This window comes from Equus przewalskii, chromosome 14 (genome assembly GCF_037783145.1).
Source record: "Equus przewalskii isolate Varuska chromosome 14, EquPr2, whole genome shotgun sequence".
Classification (NCBI taxonomy): Eukaryota; Metazoa; Chordata; class Mammalia; order Perissodactyla; family Equidae; genus Equus; species Equus przewalskii.
The window spans coordinates 58,321,619-58,341,520 of NC_091844.1; the positions used below are offsets into that span (position 1 = coordinate 58,321,619).

At 38.7% G+C, this 19,902-nt stretch overlaps 1 protein-coding gene across 14 annotated transcripts in view; it reads left to right on the forward strand.

The window, feature by feature from the left end:
* The window catches only part of CDKL4 (cyclin dependent kinase like 4), a 48,465-nt gene extending 29,286 nt beyond the window's left edge, over positions 1-19,179 (forward strand). For 5 of the 14 annotated variants that reach the window (XM_070572841.1, XM_070572838.1, XM_070572842.1 and 2 more), the window contains 6 exons: positions 2,720-2,810; positions 3,737-3,934; positions 5,354-5,436; positions 6,936-6,992; positions 12,093-12,227; positions 16,963-19,179. In XM_070572841.1, the coding sequence (XP_070428942.1) occupies positions 2,720-2,810; positions 3,737-3,934; positions 5,354-5,436; positions 6,936-6,992; positions 12,093-12,227; positions 16,963-17,208 (810 nt within the window). In that variant the 3' untranslated portion in view covers positions 17,209-19,179. Of the gene's footprint in view, positions 1-2,719; positions 2,811-3,736; positions 3,935-5,353; positions 5,437-6,935; positions 6,993-12,092; positions 12,228-14,462 lie in introns of all 14 variants that reach the window. The other 9 variants (XM_070572843.1, XM_070572847.1, XM_070572844.1 and 6 more) reach the window with 2 other exon arrangements.
* The last annotated feature ends 723 nt before the right edge of the window (positions 19,180-19,902 follow it).

The window sequence follows — 19,902 nt, forward strand, 5'->3', positions numbered from 1 at the left end:
AAGTAGAAAGGGATCAAGACCTTGCTACTCGAAGTGTGGTTCATAGAGATCACCTGGGAGTGCGCTAGAAACGCAGACTCTCAGGCCCATTCCAGATCTACTGATCAGTATCTGCATTTTAACAATATCTCCAGGTGATTCGCGCCACCATTAAATTTTGAGAAGCACTGGACTTAATACCTACTCATTCTGTTCTTTTTTGCCCTATAAGATTGCAAAGTGAGGTAATTAAAGTGACCCATTTAGCATTGTCACGATCGATTTTTATATATTTGATGTATTGATTAGAGAAAAAGAACTTCATCTCAAAATGACAAAACTACAGTGACCTCCAAGATAGGAGTGTGTCAGGCTGCAAATCCATCTTCACCTTGTGGATATTAATGTTCCGGTTGTCAAGAAGGAGGTCTCTTCCTTCTCTCATGAGTATCCATTTATAAAGCTCAAAGAGTATCCATTTCTCACATAATGGAAAACTATTGTTCAGTCAGTCTATATAGGAAGGAATTTCTAGTGTGGAAGTTTCCAGAGATGATTCTTAAAGTTAAAGGTCAGGTTTAAAATGCCATGAATACCTCTTCTTGCTGGCTTGTGAGCCAGTAAAAATGAGATTGTACCTCAGCCACAATAACCCAACTTGAGCAATATTTGCTAAAGGCTGTGTTTAGAACCGAAGTTTATTAAAATTCTCCTGTTACACTGACTTGCAAGTTTCTTGTTCTTTGGTGGAAAATAAGGTGATTGCAAGAGGCACTGCAGAATTTGCACTGGGTGTGGCTTTGCAGTGGAGAAAGTGAATGCTGTGTGTCTGAGTGTCCTCTGCCCTCCATGCTCTGTTTCTTACCGTTCCAGTGATTTTTTTACTCTTTCTTTCTTCAATATCCCGTCCCTCTTTATTAGTAGGTTCTCTTACCTGCACCTACACCAATATGTTTTTCTGTTTCTTTGGGACACATCAGTACTTCACTTAACTTTGTGTTTTTTGTTTGGAAAATAAGTTGCTGTAAATTTCACATGGATTTGCATTAGATCCAAAAAACATATTTAAATAGGCCAATAGACGGGTATCAATGTAAGTCCATTTACTTGGTAATGCCACCAAAATCCAGAAATTATAGAATTTGATGCAAACTCATTCGAGGGATATAATCTGCTCTTATTAAATCACCAACTATTATAAGTGAGGAGACTCAGTGTTTATAATAATTATAGTTTCATAAATGTGTTGCCTAAAAGATAGGATAAAACTTTGCTGGTTTATATTACAACAATGTATTTTTAAAATTTAATATCTAAGGCCTTTGCACTTTGAAGAGGCCTAAAAAGGGTTCTAACTGCTGGTCATACAAATTATAAAACAGTTGACAGTAATTGATACTAAATAGAAACAAGCTTCTATTACCAGTGCCAATTTTGTGACCTGAAATGAATTTAGGGTTCAACATTTTCTCTTCCTAGAGAGCTATTATAGAAGCAAAGAAAAATTATTTCAGAATGGTCAATTTGACAGGAATACTTAAAGGGACTGACAGCACAGCAGAGACATGAGGCGGGAGCTGATTATTGTGACGCTTCTCCAGAGACTGTCAGTGACCACCTGCAATCACAGGATTCTGCGAGGACGAGCTAATTCGTGCAAAAGGGCTTTGAAAAGTGCTGAGCTCTGCAAGGGCCGAGCTGTTGAAGAGGAGCTACATCGTTTTTATCTATTTGCTTGTTTGGAGGGAGGATAAACTGGAAAGCTAAAGTTCTGAAGATAGGGCCTGAGTTGTTTTCTCCTGGGGCCTCAACAAAATGGAATCGCCATGTCTGGGATAACAGTGAATGAAGCTCACTCGGCCTGCCTTCATCCACGCCCCCAGCATAGCCCTCTCATGTCAGGCAGGGAGCATCTGCTTCATTCAGGGTCATTTGGATGATGCAGCAAACTGTAAGGTCTCTACGTATAGAAGGCCAATGGGAGCTTCTCTGAGGTGAGAATGCCTCACAGTGGTGTCCTGCTGTCCCGGGAGGGACTCCGACAGCATTGTGTGGTCCTCTCTCAGGAGGGCTGCTAATCATTCCAGTAGCTCACTGTTGAGGAAATAGAAGTGACACTTATCCCATGTGGCCAAAAGCTTTGGTATCTCTTGATAAGTAGGTGACCATCCATCCCAGCTTACTCAGGACAGTTGTGGTTTGTGCCTGTTGTCCTGGCATAATTGTTAATAGAGCTCCCTTTCACACATCCTGATTTGGATGATAAATAACATGGTGATTCTAGTGTTAAGTGAGTTTTGTTTTCTGTTGTCATTCAAATGTTTTTCCATTTTCTCAAATCTACAGTACTTATTCAACCGAATTGTGATTCTTGGGTGGCAAGCGTTATTAGGGGTACTCTGGGTCTAATCTCATTCAGAGTTTTACCTCTTACAGTTTAAATAGGGCCCAATAAAAAGTGAAAGAAATAATTGTATGATACTCTTTTCTCTAAAAAAAACAGTTTTCATATCCAATAATTATAACTTCTTCACTACCATAGCAACATTTTGATTTTTTGCTCTTGGTATGATAAGATTTACAAGTGAAAAATTGCCAATTTAAGCTCTTTTAGAAAAATGCAGGAAAACCATATTTGTTTTTATCTCACAGGCTATGTTTATCATTTAACTAGTAGTTAATGTTCATTATGCTTTGTCATTTTGACGGCTCAGAAAAATAATCAAACATTATCTTACAGTGTATTCACAGAGATGTAAAACCTGAAAATATTCTAATAACTAAGCAAGGAATAATCAAGATCTGTGACTTTGGGTTTGCACGAATTCTGAGTAAGTAGCAATTTTTTACTAACTTATCCAATTGAGATGATTATGAAATGATATAGTTAAAATCTTACTTTAGATGTTGAACATATGCTAAATGTTATATTGTTATTATTCAAAAATGAAAATCTCACTTTAACCTTTTAGTCAGTACATTAGTTCACACTTCAACTCCACACCATCCAAGTAGAATTTATTGGATGTCACATTAGTGTGCTTTGCCTCATCGGAGAGGAAAAGAATTATAATATGCATTTCTGCTCTTCATGCACTTGTAATCTAAAGTAAAAGAAACAAAGAATATTGCAAGATGATTGGCAATAAAGTACTAAAGAGAAGGTGCACACGGTTCCCTGGAGGGAGATATTAATGTAGGCTAGAGTGGTTGTAAAAAATTTCATGGAGCTGGTGAGACTAGAAGAGTAAAGTGAAAATTAAAGAGAGGGTTCAGAGACAGTGCTGAGAAAAAGCAAATCATCCCAGACAGGGAGAAACTAAAGGGAAAAGGGGACAAATAATTATTTCTCCCTGAATCTAGAACTGTGCAGCAGGCAAAAACATGTATTAACAAGATACACATTGCAAGGTGGGTGTGTACATAATTGGTATCCTGATAGACCCAGACACAGGTGACTTGACAACACATTTGAAATTTGGTTTAGACTTGAAGTTACACCACAAAAATTCTCATTACCCTCCTCCTCTGTTTGGATTATATAGATGTTAACTAGCTAAGGGACCTTTGGAAGTTGAATTGACTATCAAGTGCACAGTGTAACTGTTGACTTGATTAGTGCCTCACTGCATTAACTGTTAGGAGTATCGTGGCCTCTGAGAGTTATTGAAACTTGCCTAAATGCCTGTCCTCCTCCTGAAAGTAGTTCGTATGTTGGGAGAATGTGATCCACCTGATCTGATTGACATATTTGCAGTTCCAGGAGATGCCTACACTGATTATGTCGCTACAAGATGGTACCGAGCTCCTGAACTTCTTGTGGGAGATACTCAGTATGGCTCTTCAGTAGACGTGTGGGCTACTGGTTGTGTTTTTGCAGAGCTCCTGACAGGCCAGCCACTCTGGCCTGGGAAATCAGATGTGGACCAACTTTATCTGATAATCAGAACACTGGGTATGAATTGCATTTTATTACTTACAGAGTTGCTAAATTGTTATGTAATAGCATGTCATTGTAAGGAACAAGAGCTTTCTTGCTTCTCCAAAGTGCTATTCAGGTTGATGCCAAAGCCCAACCCTTTTCTCAATCTGTAGAGCCGTAACTCCTCTCAGTGAGGAGTTTTCAGATGCCTTCCGAGTCAAGTCAATTAGCCTTGGAATAAACTGTACATTTACTTTCCGTATTGGGCTAAGATAGTGATAAGGTGTGAGTCAGCTGCATAGAGCTAGCTAAGAGATATTTGATCAAGTGCAATTTCTGACCACATAAAAGAGGGGTTTTCCTCGTTTACTCTAGACCAGAGATCAGCAAACTTTTTCTATAAAGGACCAGTTGGTAAATATTTTAGGTTTTGCAAGCTGTACAGTCTCTCTTACAACTCCTCAACTCTGCTCTTTTGTGTAGTACTTAAGAATTTACGAATTACTTTCACACACATCTCCTTCAGTCTTAAGAAAAGCCGATTAAGGACATTATAACAGTTTCATTGTGCCTCTTTTACACATGAGGAAACAAGCTCAGGGAGCTTCCATGACTGGCCTAAAGTCATACAACCAGTTATGTGCAGAATAAGAATGGGACTCAGCCTCTCTTTCATGAGCTTTCATCCTGTGTCAGTCAGCCTCCTCAGCAGTTGTCTACTTCCGCCTTGTTGGAAGGGAATATAACCCAAAAGCTTGGCAGCAGCGTTACTCCAGCAGCATAGATGCAAAGAGAGTGATACATGTACACACAGATGAGGCTTGTTAAGTCCTTCCCACAGCTCTCCATGGCTGCTGGGCAAGGGAACTATTGCCGTCTAATCGGATGCAGTTCCCTGTTTGGTTCTAACCCATTCTTCTGGAGAATTCTGCAGCATGAAAAATGTGGGGTAGAGTAGCACTACAGGCCACACCTTAAGTGCGTATTGTTTGATTGATTTCCTAGAAGGAAATTTACGTTAGGCAGATGATAGACAGATTTAAGTTCAAATCCTGGGTCCATCACTTAATAACCGTGTGACCTTAGACAGGTTGTTAAATCCCTGGGTCTCAGTCTCCTCATCGGTACAGTGGAGATGAAAAATAGCAACTATTGTGAGATGGTTGTGAGCTTACATGAGATCATGTGTGTAAAGGCCTCAGGACCATTTTCTTACCTCCTTTTTTGGTGGAGGCTGAATGGCAGACTAAGCCACATGTGGCCAAGAGAGTTGCATGGGAGAACTGAGCTGTCAAAAAAGGCACGTTTTCGCAGTGACCCACTCCTCCCAAGTCTGGAGGGAATGACCAGGCTCAGTATTTCTTTCACATCTGGACCTCAGAAGTTAACCATTTAAAGACTGTATTCTTTTTACTAAATTTATCATGAGTTAACGTGGTTTGTATTTTACAGGAAAACTAATCCCAAGACATCAATCTATCTTTAAAAGTAACCAATTTTTCCATGGCATCAGTATTCCTGAACCAGAAGACATGGTAAACTGCTCGATTTTAGATGTTTTATTATTTGTGTTGTTACTTTCTTTAAAGGGGTAGTCATTTCTATGTTAATATTGTGCTTTTGGTTCATGTTTTCCTTATGACACACTGACACAGATTGAAGAAACTATATAAAAATGACATAAAATGAACCAGGAAAATACTTTAAAAGTTTACTTCCTCTATCTATTCAAAGATTAACTTAATGTTAAATTTGAAATGAAAGTATATTTAGTTCCATACATAAATACTTTGATCCTTTTACTCAAAACACTTGAGTACCTTTCCCTGAAATAATTTTCTCATAAATAGTACTCACTGTAGTCTTCTTTATTTTGAAAAAAATGCATTCTCTATTTTTTTCACCTGTGAAACAAAGCTCAAATCAATAAAAACCATTTCTTCACAACGTATATTTTCACATGGAAGGTCATTCTACAAAATGGTCCTCACTGTGTTCAAATCAAAACTCCAAACCACAGTGATCACCTCTGTGTGCTTGCTGAGGTCTTCACCTTTCTTTGGGAATGTATCAATGACCACTTGACCCGTTACTTTCTGTAGACATTGATTTCCTGTCTTTGTTACCCAGGTTTGGACTGTGATCTTTAAAGCTCGATATGGTCTAGATTCTGCCTATAGAATAAAAGCACTGTCAGGAGAGGCGTGTGTCCACCCTTAGGCTGTGTTGGAGCCAGAGTGGTGGAGGGATGGGGAAAGCCTATAAAGTCAGATCACAACTTAGGGCACATGTGAACAATCGGAGGTTCAGATGGTCCCAACTATCTCTAGACACTCTGCTTATTTTAAATTGATTAATTCATATAATACCTTGATTTATATACTGGATTTCTTTTTTATTATATTTGTTAAAATATTATATTTATTAAAACTTTTAACAAATATAATAAAAGATTAAAAGTTGAATTACAAGGCTAGAGGTTGAATTACAAGAGTATTTATATACAATGTTCAATTTAAAGAATAAAATACAACAGATTCACATGTACCTGCTGCTGAGTTAAGGAAGAATATTGCCATTGTCTTTGAAGCTTCCCCCTCCCCATGTACCCCTCCTCAATCCCATCCTCTGCCTTCATTACTGTTCTGAACTTTGTGTTTATCATTCTATTGCTTTCTGTAGTGCTCTTACACATATAGTTATATATTTTCATTAATACTCAAAGCATCTCTATAAGTAGGCCAGGCACACATGATAGTACTGTTGTAGGATTTCAGAAGGAGACATTTGGAACCCACGTTATTAATCATCAATTTCAAGACATTGTGAAGTTAAGAAAATAACTCCAGTTTTTGTCTTTCAAACCTTTAGCTATAGTGTAATATTATATAAAACTATGATTTTTAAAATCTTTAAAAGGAATTATCTAACCTACTAGGAAGTCTTTCTCCAAAGTGTTCTTATTACTAATATATTAAAAATATATGTTACTCTGTTGTTACGTGACATTGAAATTCTTTATTTTGTTTTCTAGGAAACTCTTGAAGAAAAGTTCTCAGATGCTCATCCTCTGGCTTTGAATTTCATGAAGGTACTTAAGAATGAATTATAACCATTATTGACTGCAAATTGTAATGACTGAAGCTGGTAACTCAGGGAGGGGTGGGCAATAGATCACATAATTCCAAGATAGGATATAGCTATTGAAAATGATAAACAACTGTAAAATAGTTACAGTTAAAGGAACATTAGTGATGTAAGCAGTAATCGTTCTAGCGTATCCATTAAAATTAGTAGAATACGAAAGTATAATTAGAGTTTGCTATGATGAATACTATTACTTGTTTTGCATTCATTAGGAAATTTGACTAAGTCAGTGTATTCGGACTATGGAAATTTATAAGGAGGAACGTACTCCTTAAGTTTGAAGGTCTAGAACTGTACTATCCAATGTGGTAGCCACTAGCTACATGCTACTATTAAGCACTTGAAACATGGCTAATTAGAATTAAAATGTACTGGGTTTCTATGAAAATTACTATGAAAAAGACTATAAAATATTGCATTAGTAACTTTTAAAATATTAATTACATGTTGAACTGATAACATTTTACATATATTGGGTTAAATTTTAAATTATTGTTTTAAAAACTAGAAGACCAGGGAAAGTCAGAGCCATGCAGACAGTAGATATAGCCCCTGTACCAGGCCCCAACGAGATAGTCAAACAAAGGACAAATTCTAATAAACAGCAGAAGAAACTCACCTATGACCAGTCTGCCATTTGTGCTTGGCCAACTGAGACCATGCTAGAAGGTTTGACTCTTCCATCCAGTGTGGATACTGAAAATCCTTAGGGAGATAGGGATGAAGATATCAGTAAGGGTATCTATCTTTAATAATCAATGAAGTTCTGTCTATAGCAGTAGTTTCCAAACTTCTCATCAGAATCACCTGGGAGTTGTTTGTTTTGTTTTGTTTTGTTTTTGAGGAAGATTAGCCCTGAGCTAACATCTGTCACCAATCTTTCTCTTTTTGCTGAGGAAGACTGGCCCTGAGCTAACATCTGTGCCCATCTTCCTCTACTTTATATGTGGGATGCCTGCCACAGCATGGCTTGACAAGCGGTGTGCAGTTCTGCATCCAGGATCTGAACCAGCGAACCCCAGGCCACCAAAGCAGAACATGCAAACTTAACTGCTGTGCCACCAGGCTGGCCCCTATGACCTGTGAATTTTTTAAAGATACGTTCTAGTATCTAACCTCAGATTTATAGAAGCAGAATCTCTGTGAACAGGACCTTGGAAGTTGTATCTTTAGACATCCCCTTAGGTGTTAATGATAAGCATCCCAGTTTAAAACTCATCTGATCTAGAAGGTGGACCCTAGATGACCCTGAGTCAACTTTGTAGACCAGCCTTTGTACTAGTGCTGGTCACTGCCAAGGTGCTCTTCAGGGTTCTGGATTCCTTCAGTCTGAGTCCTCCTGAGACTGGGAGGCTGACACCTCTGAGCTCTCAGGCTGCCCTTACCACTGCTCCACTGGACCTCAGCTGCCTTCTGTCTGTCTCGCTGCTCTGACCTGCCTTAACCCAGCACTCTGCAGGCCCTGCCTGAAAGTCCAGTTCCCCAGTCTTATTCTGGACAGGTTGTTCTGAACCGTTCAATTTAGTAAAACCTCAGGGGACGGGGCAGGGAGGGAGGTGTATTTCAAGTACTGCAAGTCCAATCCATTCTCAGGTAGAGGCCAAGGCTTCCTCTGGTTACTCCTCCAACTAACCAGAGAAGAGACTTCCTAGAAGGCAACTCAAGGGCACGAAAACTCCAAGGTATAGGACAAACTCCCTGTCCTCATCTCCAAAGGTGAAGTACCCTGTTGGCCTGCCCAAGGTTCTGGATGAAGCTAGTTTTTTCACTCAACTACTTGGTTTAGACTTATAATGTTTGACCTCAAACCCAAGAATTCTCTCAGTGCATCAAGGATTGTGCTCTTCCATGGGCCACACCCGGTCTTCTAGACTCCTGCCCCATGTTAGATGAAGGGAGGCTTTCTTTCACTAATTGCAATTGAGACATCCCTAATGACAAATAAATACCAGATAGCTACCATAACAGGTGTTATCCCATGGGCCTGGGCCATAATCTAAGCAGAGAACTGCTCAAGTGGGTGAAGTGCTATCCAAGGACAGTGCTAAGGATAGTGGTGGCATGCAGTGCCAATCTATGGCAGATTTTTTTTTTCTCTTCATTGGGTTTCAAATGAGACAATGGGCACAGTATTTATTTTTTATTACTCATTTGTCTTCATAGACATACCATCCTATCACTGTATCAGTTTAATCTGGTCATCAGGGGCCAGCCCCATGGCCGAGCGGTTAAGTTCGCACACTCCACTTTGGCAGCCCAGGGTTTTGCCAGTTTGGATCCTGGGCACAGACCTAACACCGCTCATCAAGCCATACCGAGGCGGCATCCCACAGAGCAGAAATAGAGGGACCCACAACTGGAATATACAACTATGTACTGGAGGGCTTTGGGGAGAAGAAAAAATAAGATTGGCAACAGATGTTAGCTCAGGGCCAATGTTTAAAGAAAAATAAAAGATTAGAAATTTACGTTTTAATCTGGTCATCAAGAAGAAGATTGTAGACTCTTGGAAATTGTAATAAAGGGCTTTCTGTGAAATCTGAAGTTTCAAGAAAAGGATCCTTACTTGGACTTTGCAGTTCCAATTTCTCATCCACCATCTTAAAAACTTTTCCCAGGTTAGAAGGATTCTGATCAGGGAGCAGCTCTGAGAATTCATCAGCCTCTTGCTGTCTAGAAAGTTATTGATCCAGGCAGTCGAGGACTCAGAAGCCTCAATTCCACCCAGTTCATCCCAGTGCTCTTAAAACTAATCAAGCAGGACATTGTTCCAGCGCAGGCCCCAAGGAGCAGCTCAGCATAAGCAGACTCTTCCTAGAATCTAAAAATGCTCTTCAAAATAAAAACCCATAGGTATTTAATGATAGACTAGGTTTCAATATGTTGGAAACCCAAACAAGGAGTTGAATGAATTCAAGATATATTTGGAAGTAAAAAAAATATATTTAGTTATGATTTAGGTCTGGGGAGTGAAGTAGAGGAGGGTGGCACAGATGAGCTGTCTGTGTCAGTTACTGGCGCTGGCATAATCAAATGTCAAAATAAAAAACAGAAATTTGTTCTCACAATTCTGGAGACTAGAAGTGTGAAATTAAGGTGTTGGCAGGGCCATGTTCTCTCTGGAGCTTTTAGGAGAGGATCCTTCCTGGCCTCTTCCAGCTTCTGGTAGCCCAAGGCGTTCTCGGGCTTGTGGCAGCAGAGCTCCTGTCTCTGCCTCTGTCTTCACATGGTGTTCTCTCTGTGTGTCTGTCTGCATTGTCTTCCCTCTTTTTATAAGGACACCAGTCATATTGGAGTAGGGCCCACCGGTATGACCTCATCTTAACTAATTATATCTGCAAAGATGCTGTTTCCAAATGTGGTCATATTATGAGGTTCTGGGGGTTAGGACTTTGACATATATTTTGGGGGAACACAGTTCAATCCATAAGAATGACCTTACGACAAAGAAGAGATGTTAAGTAGGCCAATGCATATGTGGGTCTGGAGCTCAAAGGAGAGGTCTGGACCAGAAATATACATGTGGAAGTCTCTGGTAAACCTTGATAATTGAAGCCATTGAGTATCAGTAAGATTAACTAGAAACTTAGAACAGATGAGAAGAAAGGGGAACCTAGACCAAGCCTTGAAGAATTCTACCCAACCATCGTGGAGAAGAAGGTAAACTAGCAAAGGCTGGTTTGAAAAGGAGTGGCCAGGAGGTAGGAGGAAGGAAAGGGAGGCCTGAGAGAAGCCAAGTGGAGAGTTTCAAGAAGGAGGACGTGGTCAGTAGTGTCTAACACTTTGAGATGAGATATCAAAATACCTACGGGATTTAAGGATATGGAAGTAGAAGTCAGAGGTGTGAATAGCAAGAACCACTTAAGTGGAACGATAGAGGCGGAAGCCAGAATGAAGTGGTGAAGTAGAGACTACCGCAGTGTGTATTCAGAATAGTCTTTGTGTCCTGGTTGTAGTCCTGACAGCGTTAGGGTTTGAGAAGATGGATTCCCAATAGCAGCTAGATTTAATTATGGCACAGATCATTAATTGTGTGTGTGTGTGTGGGGGGGTGATCTGCTTGGAGCAGGTGGTAGCTGTGGAAGGACAGTTGAGTCTATGCTGAGCAGGGTTGTTTCTTGAAGAACAGGACCCATTGGACACCTCTCTGAAGGGCAGGTGAGATGGCTTAGGGGCAGTCAGTGTTTGTTCCCAGGGATCTGAGAGATCTGAGATCAGCTGGGATTAGGGAGGAACAGACACTACAGGGCAGCCCAGGCAATGCAATTATCTGGACACCTGAATGCCTCAAACAGAGTCTGTTATGTTGATGAACTTTACTTCTCACAATCATAAGGCAAGAAATTTCAGATCTCTTGTGCTGGTGTACTAAGTCTGCTCTAATTCTTTATGTATTGTAATCTGTCTTTCTTCGTGGGAAAAGCCCCATTCTCTGGTCAAAAATTATCAGGGCTTCTTAGAGAAAATCTTTGTGTCAATACTGCACAACTGCTGCTCCCCACTCTCAGAGACAGAGCTAGAGGCTTCTAATAGCCTCTAATATAAAGAGTCATAATGCCCCCTTTTACTTTTTGCCTCTAATTATTCTTATATGAATATATATTCCAATTTTCCCAGATTGGGACACAGATTGCTGGGCTCCACCCCCAGTGCTTTTGATTCATCAGGTCTGGGGTTGGACCCAGGAATTTGCATCTCTGACGCGTTCCCAGGTAATGCTGAGGTCGCTGGTCCCAGGATCACTTGGAAGAGTCCTACAAACTGTTTGCTTTGACAAGTAATGGAGAGATGTCATTGATGCACATACCTGATCCACTTGAAGCCCCTTTCAGAGTCATTGAATGTTCAGTTTCACCCTCAAAACATTTTGGAGTGGCAAAAGAAAAGCAATCCAGTTATTAACTAGTTCCAAGTACTTGATAATATACAAACTTGAAGATTTTCTAAACTCATATTTGCTCTAACAAGTTATTATTCAGTTTTGCGGCACGGTAACAAGAGGCCCCTCTTTTAATATCTTGTTTGCTTTTCTCTTCTTCCAAAGGAATGTCTGAAGATGAATCCAGATGACAGATTAACCTGTGCCCAACTTCTGGAGATCCCCTACTTTGATTCTTTTCGAGAGGACCAAATTAAAAGAAAAGCACGTAATGCAGGAAGAAACAGAAGACGTCAGCAGGTACCTCGGTTCAAAAGTTAAAGTGATATAAAAATGATTCTGTTTTTCCTTTTTCTACCTTTCAAAGTGAGACTAGGTGGACACCAAGACCTCTTCTTTGCACTGGTTTAGCTGTATTTGTTTATCTTAATAAATATTGATGATTGATATAATAAAACCATGAAACTATGAAAATATCCAGATTGTTGCAAAAATCTTTTTCTGAATACACTTGAATCAAATTATCGTATGATTTCTTGCTACACTGATTGGCTATCCCATCTGCCAGATCATGTACCCAAAATACAACTTCACACAATACAATTCTGATTACAACAGGACTGAGCTTGACCGGCACTACCGAGGAATCCCACTGCCCCTCCGTAGCCTCCAGACGCACAATAAAGGAAACTTGACCTTCTGTCTTTTCACCCATGTGAAAAGCACCTAAGTCTGCCTTTCCTAGGCTTCTCCTCAAAACCAAGGACAAGCTCTGGCCAGATATTAAGACATGAAACTCAGATAAGTGGGAACCATATCCTATTCTAAAATGTGCCGATATTGCAGAATAATATGATGACTATGACCAACATTGATTCTGCAGTTTATTAGGTGACTACCCTTTACTTGATTTGTGAAAACTTTGAAGTTAAAATATAAGTTCAATGGAAGTAGGTTTGTTTTGGTTTGAGGGTTTTTTTCTCATCTTGTATCCCTGCACCTAAAACCGTGTCTAATACACAGAAGGTACTTAATAAACATTCAAGTAAATAGATGAGTATTGCTTATTAATAAGCCAAGATGATAATTTTCAATTTATCCGACTGACAATCGTCCCATTTTGTGTTTGCTTAATCCTGCACCTTTGATCTACTTTGTGGTCATTTATCTTCTCCTTAGCATGTCTACCATAAAGGAAGAAAGCAGTCCTCTTTTTCAACCTTTTGATAGTTAAAATAGATGTTTGTTGGGAGAGAAAGATCAAATTAATCAATAAGTTGAAATGTTAAGATGATTTCTGTGTATCCAAAATCTCTGGGTATTTCAGTTTTTATTACATAGGCCATTTTACCTTTAACTGTTAAAAATTACATGTTTGCAAGTCAAGCCCAATACAGTATACTTAAATAACCAAAAGATTAGGCTTTGTTCTAAGCCTAGATAAGGCTAAGGCAGCAATTTGAAATACAGTGTGGATCATGTGTAAAAACTCTGTCCCCTTAACAACATCTCACCAGCTTCTCTGACTTTGGCTGGAGGAGTGAACAGCAGCCCCGTTCCACCCTGCCTCTTGGTCCCCCAGTCCCTTTCCACCACACTCTCCTAGAGGTCCGTGGGGGTGCTGCTCTCCCAGTAAGTCTCCAGTTCGTGGCTTCCCACTCTTTCCTTAATACTTTGCAGCCCAGCTGATACAGATCAGGGATTTCACAGAAGGGCTTCCCAAAGACCCAAGACAGCAGAAGGAAAAGAAACACAAGAGCAACATGCACCTAGATAATCTCATTTCCAAAGATTATGTCATGTTATCTGTCCTTAGTCAACTGCGTCCTGTCCACCTCTGTATGGTGCCCCACCAGGGCACCCCCACAAGACCATGCCTGAACACTTTCCTCCAGCAGGTGAAGTCCCCGGAGAGGAAGGCCGAGAGGAGGACAGGGATGTCTTTCAAGTTCTGATTTTCTTTCCGAGCACACACCTCTTTTCTAGACATTCTACCATATGAGAAAATAAACTAAAAATTCAGAAAGATCTTTTCATTCAGAGTGGTTTCCCTTTGTGAGTCCAAATTTCTACCTAGATCTCTGCTTTTAGATCTCTGAGTGGATGACCAACAATTTCCTTAAGACTAAATACTGTTTAAAATTGATAGTATAGAGGTTTTCAATCTTTGCCGTTCTGCCAATATCCTAAGATTAATACCTAAGAATTTGAGATGGGTAGAATGAATATAAACTCTTGGAATTATTGTTTAATAGCTGGTGGGCATCTTTTAAACACTACCTACTCAGAAATGAGTGTATTAAGATAATTCATAGTACATCTATGAGAATTTGAGAATAAGTAATAGAAGCTAATTTTTAAGTATCAGAGGATCACAATTTTTTGGTAAGGTAACCCTGCTTAATTTTAAAATTGATGTCTTTTGACATCTTTGTACCATCTACATCCTTTTTGTTTTACCTCCTTTAAATCAAACTGTACAAATAGGAATTGTTTTCAATTTACTTTCTTATTTTTGTCTTGTTCTACTATTAGAATCAACTGTTGCCTCTCATACCAGGAAGCCACATCTCCCCCACACCTGATGGAAGAAAACAAGTCCTCCAGTTAAAATTTGATCATCTTCCAAACATTTAGGAAAATGTTCTTTCAAGTGGAAAGTAATTTAATATGTACACATTTTTGTACAAGAGAGATAGGAATTCTCAGGGTTTCAAATGCAAATGAGCCATATGAAAATTAAGATGCCTTCTAGAATTGTTTTGCTCTGATCATTACTGATTCCTCTGCCCGTGCTTTTTATATGCCAACTTTATCTTTTAGAACATTTTCTTTAAATGTTATAAAGTCTCAAACTGTACATATGGAGGAGACATTTTCAATTTCATCAGAGCAGCCCCTCTTGAGGCAATTTATATTGAGAATTTGTGGGCTTATACTTTGATTTATGAAAAAGATTTGCATATATCATCTTGCTACAGCTGACCACATAATGTTGTAGAACAATATCTGATAGCTTGCCTAGCTATTGTTTGCGTAAGGAATGACGTTATGTTTCTGCATTTTAATTCACTCTTACTGTAACCAGGTCTGTTGAGCAGTGCTGGTATTGTATTCCGTGTTTTTATATTGGTGTGGGAAGGGAATCTTGAAATGTCATCTAGATTTATCCCTTGATTCTAGGGCAGACTCTACTTTCTCTGTCTCATGAGACATTGACGATTCTATTTTTAAAGCTAGCTGGAAAAATTCGATACATTTGCATAGCAAATAGTGAGTGAACTATAAGAAATCACCATCCTCATGACGTAATGCCCTAGGATAATTGACTGCTGACTCTAATGCTGTTTTCTATTACATCATGGTTCTTTATCTCCCTTTTCCCCTCCTGGCAAAATCATCTCAGTACCTAAACCTGTCCTCCTGGGTGTGTTTTCCAAATTGTTCATCGTCAACACTCTCTTCTAAACATTTGTATCCATAGCCTCTATAAACTTGTGCAGCCCTAAACTTGTGCATCATGATCAGGTCAGGTTTGTAAACACTTCTGAGAGCAGGAAGATTATCTTTCAGTTAACTTCATTTTGTGCCTCTTACCAAAAAAAGAAGCAAACAAAACACCTTAGTAGGTGAGCCGAATTTACATTGGGCTATTTTCCAAGTAAACTTGACATACACACATACATATATACATATGTATAAATATGCATTTATAATGATAAGCTTTGAAGCATCATAGTAGATGCCTTTTATCCCAGACATCTAAGAATGATGCAGAATGTCTGAAAGTACTTTTAGTTTGCTAACAGGGAACTTGTGTAAAATAACAGCACGGGGGCTGTCTATCACTGTCTGGCATAAAGGCACAAAATAATGATGTTCCTGTTAATAAATATTAAGATTTTTTCATTAACTCTTTTCTGCTCCTGGGTCTGGCATTCTCACCTAAATGTTGTCAAATTTTGCAAATATGCATAATTCCAGAAATTCTTTGTATCTAGCCCCAGGACACCAAACATAAATTGTTATAAGAAAACACGGTAACACCTTATGCCCATCTCTAAAAGTCTATTGGACTTACAAACATGGCTGTGTAAACTTGCAGAGAATCGCATTTAGTTACTTGGGAGCATCTCTTTACTAAGGAATTACGACATCTACACAGCAGATCCTTACTCACTGGAAGGACATTTTAAGTGGGCTTATTTTGCCATTTAACATTCTTGGGGTGAATATAAGCTGCTAGGGTCTTTTTATTTTCATCTTATTATCAAGAATATCCCTCTTCAGAATTGTATATTTCTTGCATTTTTGATAAGATGATACCACAGGTGCAAGGAAAATGAGAAGCAAAAGATAAAAGGCACCTTTTAGATTTCTTTTTAGCTTTCATAGTGTTTTTATCACTTAAGGCTTCTTATTGCCAAACCACTCATGCTGCCCCAGCTCTCCAAAATTATATATTATGTATATAATACACACACACATGCAGAAATTAAGATGACAGCCCAAGACTCCATTATCCATTTTGTAAATGTGCTTCAAACAACGATGGAGTTTTTGGCAGCGTGACTCTCTTCCCTTATTTTTGCTTACATTTAAGAATCAATTCAAACCAGCATTTCTCTCTCAATTTTTTCCCTTAAATCCACCAGTTAGGTATCACCGGGGAGGGGAGAGGAGAAGGCATCTAATGCTTAGAAAAGTGTTCTGCTGCCATATTACCACAAAGGAAAAGAATCTTCTGATGACATTGGCATACTTAACTTTCCCTTGGGGACCCAGGCCATGGAGTGCTGCCGCCTCAGTCACTCAGGCGCACAGATCTCAAACCGCAACTCTTTTCTCTTTCGAGTGCATAGTTCCCACCTCTGTACTGCAGATCCCCTTGCGTTTCTCAGCCACATGGAAGACAGTTGCACTTCAGTGTCTAGGACCCACGTTATGTAATGACTTTTGTAAAACTTAGCAAATAGTCTTGACCCAGGCTCTCGACAGAAGCCCACGTGATTCTGTAACCATGTGTCTCCCCTAGTTTCTGGCTTGCCTGGGACTGGTCTCACCAGCGCTGGCTTTCAAGCTTCTACATTTACTCATACAGCTCTTTCCTGATGCTGTCCGAATACTGCGCCGTCACAGTGAGGGACGCCGCCTGAATACTCCCTTCTCTCCACCTCGAGTGACCTCGTCGCGCCCTGGTTTCCCAGACTTTCTACACACACCTACAGGAGAATCTCCGAGCAGTTCTCTTTATTTTGCAGAGCACTTTACAGAGAATTAAAAATGCAGACTTGACTTCTTGGTGCTCCTGCTGCTTCTTCAGGGAAGAAGGAAATACCCCACAGAAAAGGACATTTCATTAGTCCCATATCGGACCTGTTTGCTTGGACTCTGATTTCTCTGTTTCAGTCCTGCTGATACTTAACTGTAATTGTTCCAATTTGCCCCAATAACAAAACCCTTGTAGGGGGTCACTCTTTGAAGCTTATTTTAACTAGACTGAATCATTAAAAAGTTGTGTTCAAGAAGCTTTTGAATGCTTTGGATTAGGGAGATGATTGAGTAAAGGGTAAAAACAAAGCTCTCAGGCAGGGGATGAGAGGTATGCAGAGAAGATCTCCCCTCTTCTAGGTTAGTCATATCCCTGTTCTTCATTGCTCGTGCAGATTTCCTAAACTACAAGGCATAAGAAAATGAATACATTATTTTGACAAATTTTTCAATTCTGAAAATGTTTTATGGTTCTTTAGCTTACTTGCCATAGAATTACAATTTTTCAAAAAGATGGCACTTTCTTAGTCATTTGTCACCACCAATGATTTCCAATTCTGGTTTTAGAATAACTTGAATGGCACAGAATTATTTAAAAAAAGTTTTTTTTAATTAAAACATACTACCAGAAGAGGAATGATCCTAAAATACGAAAAACAGTAAAATCTTGAAAAAACTGGAGAGTCAGTGTAAGGTATTAGCTGAATCACATGTATACAGATTTTTAATGCATATAGTTAAGACATAGAGATAAAATGCCACTCATAAGCTAAAGTAACGTTCTGGGTATGTGTGTGTATGTTTGTTTTCTATTAAAATCACTAACTCAACAAGGCTTGCAATTCTCTGTGTAGCCTTGTTACAACGTGTAATTTTCTCTGCCTTCATTTTCTCATTTGTAAAATAAGACAGTAGATAAGCTAGATGATTTCTAAGGCTCCCCCTCAGCTCTAAACTTGCGTGATTCTCTGTAGTACATGGTGTTTGTGTCCTGGACATAACTCCCACTAGAAGATGCTTTCTCAGATTGATTAACAATACCAAGATGAATTTTGGTGGTTATGATCTAGCCAGGAGCCTGGAGATCTCTGTCTCTCGTTTTCTCTCTCTCTTCTTCCTTGCTTTCACATGGACACAAGCACACACAACTACCCCCTGCTAGTTGTATCAAGTCAATAATAGTTTACAGACAACCACCTAACAGAGGTTAAATTTTATAAACGAAAGTGGATTTTAAAGCTAATTATCACTAGAGTTTTAATTAATGTAAATAAAACAGGTGTGCTTTCAAAATGCAAAGTAATATGTAATCATTCTTTGACGTTTTAATCTAACTCTAATTAACTTGGAAATGACACATATGCTGTGAAATACTAATTTAAGATATCCATTAAGGCAAAGAACATTCAGTACATTTCTAACTTCAATAAAACTTTTAGCAGTTTCAGTAAATGATAACTTAATGGAATTCTACAAATATATCTGAATTGTACACTTTTTATATTTCAGCAGCAGGGAGTCAGGCCCAGTTAACCTTGTATTTAATTCATAATTTACTTAAACTGAGAATTGGTTATCCTACTTAACAGGCATATAAACGACTTGTATTTCTAAAGTTAAACTTTTTCTTTTCTGTTGTGAACACTAGTCACTGACCACCTCCCTAAATATTGTCACATTGAAGATGCTGTGTCTACTTAGGATTTTAGAACATATCTGTATAGAAGCAGATCTATTTAAAATCACGTGAAATTACAGCTATATTTTGATTAGCATTTGATAATTAGCATACTGGCAATTTATACTAGAAACAATTCACTACATAGCGATTTTAGTTGTATTATGTTAAATATACATAATATTTTTTAAATTTAGCTTAGGATATTTAGAAAACCTAAGTATGGGATTAAATACTCTGGTGACTTTATATTTGTGCGTATAACTTAATGTTCTTAGCTTATTTTAATAAAAATAAGAAATATTTTCGTCTCCTAATTTCTGTTCAACTCGGCTATTAGTTCATTATCCATTACTTTGTGTTTAAGTGAGAAAAACTGTCATCTTCATATATAACTTCTAGAACTTGTTATTTCATTTCCTATCAGTTGGGACATCTGAACAGCTGACATGGCAAACTATTCTTTTTTGTGCCTTGGGTTGGCAATTTTTACAAATGGAAAAACCAACAAAATCTTTTTCAGCTTGACTGGCTAGCAGTTTATCCCTGAGAATATCTTTACAACTTTGAGGCTGTAAGATTCCTTTTCTTTCAATTCATCAAAATATTTCCCTGCCCTTTATAATACTCAAACTCCAGGCTATCACAATAGAGTCTGTTGTAGGTTTAAAAAGGTAAAAAGGCTCAAGACCAGACTTAGACTAATGATAGAAAGAGAAAAACAATAAGTAAAATAACGAATGAGGGAAAAACAGTAAGTAAAATAATGAGTGAGGTCACTTTAAATATGCTTCAGTTCTTTTATTTTCTTTTGAACTAACCTTTCTGCTTTTGTAATTTTTAAGATTTTTTTTTAATTGTTTTTATTTTTCTTTCTTCTCCCCAAAGCCCCCCAGTATAGAGTTTTGTATTTTCAGTTGTGGGTCCTTCTAGCTGCGGCATGTGGGACGCCGCCTCAGTGTGGCCTGATGAGCGGTGCCATGTCCACGCCCAGGATCTGAACCAGCGAAACCCTGGGCCACCAAA